Source organism: Entelurus aequoreus, linkage group LG08 (genome assembly GCF_033978785.1).
Source record: "Entelurus aequoreus isolate RoL-2023_Sb linkage group LG08, RoL_Eaeq_v1.1, whole genome shotgun sequence".
In the NCBI taxonomy this organism is placed as follows: domain Eukaryota; kingdom Metazoa; phylum Chordata; class Actinopteri; order Syngnathiformes; family Syngnathidae; genus Entelurus; species Entelurus aequoreus.
In genome coordinates this window covers 57,052,804-57,060,695 of record NC_084738.1, presented here as the reverse complement: position 1 = coordinate 57,060,695, position 7,892 = coordinate 57,052,804, and the positions used below count along the sequence as shown (strand labels likewise).

Below are 7,892 nucleotides of genomic sequence, written 5' to 3'. Positions count from 1 at the left end.
TACACAAGAGCTAAAATAATGTTATTTTTATTTATGTTTGCATCTTTAATGTGCAACCATCCCTAATTTAAAGCGTGCGGACACACATATTATCGCATAAGGTTCATAACAAATATAACTTGAAGAGCTGCAGAATAAATGTTAAAAATGCAAGTTATTTACCAATTATTTTTTAATTCGTATTCCTAGCTTTTTCCTGCTCCGTCACTGAAAATAATATAATTGCATATTTCCCCAATAGTTCGTCTTGTAAATATCCTGGCCGAAGACGTTCGAGGAAGGTTGCAAATTATTGTTTTATCTACAGGAGAAATGTTATTTTGCAGTTAAATTTTATTAATTTGTATTTATTTATTTTTAGTACAAAAATGCGGTAAATTAATTTCAAGTTTGATTTAAAACGTATATAAATCGTTTCACATGAATGAAAAGGTGTGAAAAACAGTTTTTTTAAATGCGGGGGGGGGGGGGGGGAATTGGGGGTGGGGTCCCAAATTAAATTCTGCTTAGGGCCCTAAATTAGCCAGGGGCGGCCCTGCAAAAATGCATGCTTCTAGAATGACGGCTGCGTGAAAAGATCGTAGGTCTTCTACAAATGTGTCAGTTTTGGCGCTCGCGTGATTCTGTCCTGAGGGGTTTGGGAGAAAAAAGCCAGGAAATCCTCGCCTGCATCCTGCGCCTGCGCCGTGTGGTAGTGCACGTCAAACCGCGGCTCGTGCACGGAGCTGACGGTGCGATACTCGGGGCATTCGGCCCGGTAGCTCCGCGGGGCCGGCTGGTAGTCCCGCCCGCCGACGTGCACATAACCCAGGCTGGACAGAGTGGGGCTGCCCGGGGAGGCCGGGGCCAGGCCCTGCTGATGCTGCTGCGCATGCGCCCTCTCGTCCTTCTTCTGCTTCATCCTGCGGTTCTGGAACCAGATCTTGATCTGCCGCTCCTGCAGGTTGAGCAGGCCCGCCATCTCCACCCTCCTGGGCCTGCACAGGTAGCGGCTGAAGTGGAACTCCTTCTCCAGCTCCACCAGCTGCGCGCTCGTGTACGCCGTGCGCGTGCGCTTGCATGCCGTGGGGGTGGAGCTGAGTCCCTCGGTGCCGACCGTGGGCCTGTCTGCAGGGAAACACGACCATTCGTTATTTGCATGAGACCCTGAGACTTTTTTTTTTAAATAGTGCATTAAACAACAATTCTGGTTCCCGTGTCAAATTCAGACCAGGTGTCCAAAGTGCAGCCCCGGGGCCGTTTGCGGTCTGCAGCTAATTTTTTGACATTTGAAAATATATAAAAGTGGAATAAAAGAGTAAAACATGTGAAATATACGGAGAAAAAGTTGCAATGTTGACTCTAATAAAAACACCAAGCTATCCAGACTGTTTTTTAGCAGTCGTTACTCAAAAATAATAATGACTCAAAATCAATGTTGTGAATTATTGACCTATTCATGGCTCCAATTATTCATATGAAGTGTTTTACTTTGGTATATTTTTTGAGGAAAATATTGCATATTCTTTGTGTTTGTTTCATTTGACAAAAAGTGCATAAAAGAAACAAAAACATGAAAAACGTATTGATGCATGGATCCGAAGTTGATCTATAGAAAGTTATGTTTTAAAGCAAAATAAATTAAAAAAAAAACTTAATAGTAACACTTTTATGAGAGGGGCCCTTAAAAGTAGGGACACCCATGTTTTAAACTTATTTTTTGTATAGTAGTCATTACTTAAAAAATAATAATCACTCAAAATCAATGTTATGAATTATTGACCTATTCATGGCTCCAATTATCCATATGAAGTGTTTTACTTTGGTATATTTTTTGAGGGAAATATTGCATATTCTTTGTTTGCTTTATAAAAAACTGAGTTTTCTTTGACAAAAAGTGCATAAAACAAACAAAAACATAAAAAAAACAATGAAAACTTATTGATGCATGGATCTGAAGTTGATCTATAGAAAGGTATGTTTTAAAGTAAAATAAAAAATAAAAATAAAAACTTTTATGAGTGGGGCCCTTAAAAGTTTTTTTTTTATATAGTAGTCATTACTCAAAAATAATAATCTCTCAAAATCAATGTTAGGAATTATTGACCTATTCATGGCTCCAATTAATTGATATCTAGTGTTTTACTTTGAAATATTTTTTGAAAGTAAGTTGTTGTTTTTTGGGGTTTTTTTACAAAAAGTGCATAAGACAAACAAAAACATGAAAAAACAAGAAAAACCTATTGATGTGTGGATCTGAAGTGGATCTATAGAAACTTATGTTTTTAAGGTAAAATTTAAAAAAATGTATGACTTAATAGTAAAACTTTCATGAGTGGGGCCCTTAAAAGTTTTGACACCCATGATTTAAACTTTTTTTTTCTATAGTAGTCATTACTCCAAAATAATAATCACTCAAAATCAATGTTATGAATTATTGACCTATTCACGGCTCCAATTAAGTAATATCAAGTGTTTTACTTTGAAATATTTTTTGAGGAAAATATTGCATATTCTTTGTTTGGTATACAAAACTAAGTTGTTGTTTTTTACAAAAAGTGCATAAAACAAACAAAAACATGAAAAAACAATAACAACTTATTGATATATGGATCTGAAGTTGATCTATAGAAACTTATGTTTTTAAATAAAAATTAAAAAAAAATGTTTTAAAGACTCAATAGTAACACTTTTATGAGTGGGGTCCTTAAAAGTATGGACACCTATGATTTAAACTTATTTTTTCTATAGTAGTCATTACTTAAAAAATAATAATGACTCAAAATCAATGTTATGAATTATTGACCTATTCTTGCCTCCAATTATTCATAAGAAGTGTTTTACTTTGAAATATGTTTTGAGGAAAATATTGCATATTCTTTATGTTTGCTTTATAAAAAACTAAGTTTTCTTTGACAAAAAGTGCATAAAACAAACAAAAACATAAAAAAACCAATAACAACTTATTGATGCATGGATCTGAAGTTGATCTATAGAAAGTTATGTTTTAAAGCAAAATAAAAAATAAAATAAAAAAAGTTAATAGTAACACTTTTATGAGTGGGGCCCTTGAAAGTATGGACACCCAAGTTTTAAACTTATTTTTTCTATAGTAGTCATTACTTAAAAAAATAATAATCACTCAAAATCAATGTTATGAATTATTGACCTATTCATGACTCTAATTAATGAATATCAAGTGTTTTACTTTGAAATATTTTTTTGAGGGAAATATTGTGCATTCTTTGTGTTTGCTTTACAATAAAATAAGTTTTCTTTGACAAAAAGTGCATAAAACAGACAAAAACATGAAAAAAAAAACCAATAACAACTTATTGATCTATGGATCTGAAGTTGATCTATAGAAAGTTATGTTTTAAAGCAAACCCCCCCCCCCCAACCCCCGCCCCCCAAAAAACTTAATAGTAACACTTTTATGAGTGGGGCCCTTACAAGTATGGACACCCATGTTTTAATCTTATTTTTTCTATATAATATAAATAATCACTCAAAATCAATGTTATGAATTATTGACATATTCATGGCTCCAATTAATTAATATCAAGTGTTTTACTTAGAAATATTTTTTTGAGGGAAATATTGCGCATTCTTTGTGTTTGCTTTACAAAAAAATAAGTTTTCTTTGACAAAAAGTGCATAAAACAGACAAAAACATGAAAAAAAAAAACCCAAAAAAAACGTATTGATGTATGGATCTGAAGTTGATCTATAGAAATGTATGTTTTTAAAGTAAAATGAAAAAAATAGGACTCAATAGTAACACTTTTATGAGTGGGGCCCTTAAAAGTTTTGACACCCATGATTTAAACTTTTTTTTTCTATAGTAGTCATTACTCAAAAATAATAATCACTCAAAATCAATGTTATGAATTATTGACCTATTCATGGCTCCAATTAATTAATATCAAGTGTTTTACTTTGAAATATTTTTTGAGGAAAATATTGCATCTTCTTTGTGTTTGCTTTATAAAAAACGAAGTTTTCTGTGACAAAAAGTGCATAAAACAAACAAAAATATGAAAAAACATGAAAAACTTATTGATGTATGGATCTGAAGTTGATCTACAGAAACTTATGTTTTTAAAGTAAAATTAAAAAATTTTATGACTTAATAGTAACACTTTTATGAGTGGGGCCCTTAAAAGTATGGACACCCATGATTTAAATGTATTTTTTCTATAGTAGTCATTACTCAAAAAAATTATAATGAATCAAAATCAATGTTATGAATTATTGACCTACCCTTGGCTCCATGCAAATAATTCATATCAAGTAATTAAAATATGTTAAATATTGCAAATTTTGGGGGTTTGCCGTATAAAAACGATGTTTTCTTGATACAAAAAGTGCATAAAACAAACAAAAACATGAAAAAAAAAATTATAACTTATTATTGACAGATGTGCTATGAAGTTAATCTAGAAACTTGTGTTTTTAAAGTAGGAAAACAATGTATGACTTATTTTTTAACAATTTTAGGAGTGGGGCCCTTTTGCATTTTCGGTGTGCGGCCTTTAGTAGAAGTAAGTTTGGGCACCCATGGTCACTCTAAATTTTCTTCAGTAAGTTTTGAAAATGTTTACAATACAAACAAAAGTCAGCGTTATTTTATATTTGCGATGATAATAACATCACTCAGGTGTTGTGACTGTAATATTGATATAATGTACTATAATATTAATATAATGTACTGTATTATTGATATAAGGTCATGTTATATTATTATAATATACTGTATTATTAATATAATGTACTGTATTATTATAATGTACTGTAATATTAATATAATGTACTGTATTATTGATATCCATCCATTCATTTTCTATAATGTACTGTATTATTAATATAATGTACTGTATTATAATGTACTGTAATAATAATATAATGTACTGTATCATTGATACAATGTACTATATTATTAATATAATGTACTGTATTAATCATATAATGTACTCTATTATTACTATAATGTACCGTAATAATAATATAATGAACCTTAGCATTATTATAATGTACTGTATTGTTATTAATATAATGTACTGTATTATTAGAATATTGTACTGCAATATTAATATAATGTACTGTATTATTGATATATTGTACTGTAATATTATTATAATGTGCTGTATTATTAATATAATGTACTTTATTATTAATGTAATGAATTGTATTATTAATATAATGTGCTGTATTATTAATATAATGTACTGTATTATCAATGTAATACATTTTATTATTAATATAATGTACTGTATCATTAATAAAATGTACTGTACTATTGATATAATGTACTCTATGCATCCATCCATTTTCTACCGCTTGTCCCTTTCAGGGTCGCGGGGAGTGCTGGAGCCTATCTCAGCTGCATTTGGGCGGAAGGCGGGATACACCCTGGACAAGTCCATAATGTACTCTAATATTATTATAATGTACTGTAATAATAATGTAATGTACTGTATTATTAATATACTGTACTGTAATAATAATATAATGTACTGTATTATTAGTACATCATACTGTAATATAAATATAATGTACTGCAATATCAATATAATGTACTGCAATATCAATACAATGTACTGTATTATTGATATACTGTATTGTATTATTATGATGTACTGTAATAATAATATAATGTACTGCAATATCAATGTAATGTACTGTATTATTATTATAATGTATTGTATTATTAATATAATGTACTGTAATATTAATATAATATACTGTATTATCAATTTAACGTATTGTATTATTAACATAATGTACTGTAATATTAATATAAAATATTTTAATATTAATATAATGTACTGTAATATTAATATAATGTAATATTAATATAATGTATTGTATTATAAATATAATGTCTTGGGGTTTTGCTTTTTAGTTCCATTAGGTCTTAAAATGTAAAAAGAAACTAAAAAGTGCTTTTTATCTGTGAATGGTTGCAATAACTCGTGTGAAACATGTGGATGATTGTGAATAAATGTTTTGTCCTGTGAAAGTGCAAGTAAAAAGTTTTTATTTGTGAATTGTTGCAATATCTGGTGTGAAACATGTGGCTAATTGTGAATAAATGTTTTGTCTTGTGAAAGTGAAAGTAAAAAGTTTTGCCAACCTGCGAGCGTGCTGTGGACTTTCTGCTCCTCACGTCTGCACTCTTGCATCCACGGGAAAATGCGTCTGCGCTTCTGCTCCTGCTTGGCGTCCGACAAGAAGCCCCTCCCGCTCCCCGCCGTCGCCATCGCCAGCACAGCGGTGCCCTTTGGCCCCGTGACGCGGCCCCGGTGTCACATGACCGCTCTGCGGAGAGACAGCCTGCATGGGAGGAAGCAGGAGGACAATCATGGAGGAGAGAGAGCCCACCATCCATCTTGTGTGCTCAATAGTCAGCTGACACCCTCAGACAGCAGCCAGCCAACACACACCTCTCTGTCGCACACACACACCTCTCTGTCGCACAACAATGCACAACCACTGCAATAAGGGTTTTAAGTCAACACTTCAAAAGTTATTTTAAGTCAACACTTAAAGAAGTCATAATTTCAAGGAGGACTTTTAAGTCACTACTTAAATAAGTCATAACTTCAATGAAGACTTTAAGTCAACACTTAAAGAAGTCACAACTTCAATCAGGACTTTAAGTCACTACTTAGCTAAGGGGTTTAAGTCACAACTTAAATAAAGACTTTAAGTCATAACTTAATTAAGGATGTTAAGTCAAATTAAATAAGGCCTTTAAGTCATAACTTAAAAAAGGCCTTTAAGTCATAACTTAAATAGGGATTCTAAGTCATAACTTCAATGAGGATTTTAAGTCACAACTTAAATAAGGACTTTTAGTCAACACTTAAAGTCATAACTTTAATGAGGCCTTTAAGTCACTACTTAACTAAGGGGTTTAAGTCACAACTTAAATTAGGACTTTAAGTCAACACTTAAAGAAGTCATAACTTCAATCAGGACTTTAAGTCACTACTTAGCTAAGGGGTTTAAGTCAAAACTTAAATAAGGACTTTAAGTCATAACTTAATTAAGGCTGTTAAGTCAACTTAAATAAGGACTTTAAGTCATAACTTAAATAAGGCCTTTAAGTCATAACTTTAAAAAGGCCTTTAAGTCATAACTTAAATAGGGATTCTAAGTCATAACTTCAATGAGGATTTTAAGTCACAACTTAAATAAGGACTTTTAGTCAACACTTAAAGTCATAATGTAATGAGGCCTTTAAGTCACTACTTAACTAAGGGGTTTAAGTCACAACTTAAATTAGGACTTTAAGTCATAACTTAAATAAGGACTTTAAGTCAACACTTAAAGAAGTCATAACTTCAGTCAGGACTTTAAGTCACTACTTAGCTAAGGGGTTTAAGTCAAAACTTAAATAAGGACTTTAAGTCATAACTTAATTAAGGATGTTAAGTCAACTTAAATAAGGACTTTAAGTCATAACTTAAATAAGGCCTTTAAGTCATAACTTAATTAAGGATGTTAAGTCAACTTAAATAAGGACTTTAAGTCATAACTTAAATAAGGCCTTTAAGTCATAACTTAAATATGGACTCCAAGTCATAACTTCAATGAGGATTTTAAGTCACAACTTAAATAAGGACTTTTAGTCAACACTTAAAGTCATAACTTTAATGAGGCCTTTAAGTCACTACTTAACTAAGGGGTTTAAGTCACAACTTAAATTAGGACTTTAAGTCATAACTTAAATAAGGACTTTAAGTCAACACTTAAAGAAGTCATAACTTAAATCGGGACTTTAAGTCACTACTTAGTTAAGGGGTTTAAGTCACAACTTAAATAAAGACTTTCAGTCATAACTTAATTAAGGATGTTAAGTCAACTTAAATAAGGACTTTAAGTCATAACTTTAAAAGGGACTCTAA

General features: G+C 31.4%; 1 protein-coding gene across 1 annotated transcript; it reads right to left on the bottom strand.

Moving 5' to 3' along the window:
• Nucleotides 1–589: 589 nt before the first annotated feature.
• On the bottom strand, nt 590–6,242 carry LOC133656411 (homeobox protein Hox-B3a-like). The gene is made up of 2 exons (XM_062057494.1): nt 6,116–6,242; nt 590–1,107 (listed from the first exon to the last, which is right to left on the bottom strand). Exons 1-2 carry the CDS (start codon nt 6,240–6,242, stop codon nt 590–592), a joined length of 645 nt encoding a protein of 214 aa, XP_061913478.1.
• Nucleotides 6,243–7,892: the final 1,650 nt, after the last annotated feature.

Coding starts and splice junctions, on each gene's coding strand:
- LOC133656411 (XM_062057494.1), bottom strand. CDS start 6,242: ATGGCGACGGCGGGGAGCGGGAGGGGCTTCTTGTCGGACGCCAAGCAG. Junction 1,108..6,115: donor AGTCCACAGCACGCTCGCAG/GTTGGCAAAACT, acceptor GTTTCCCTGCAG/ACAGGCCCACGGTCGGCACC.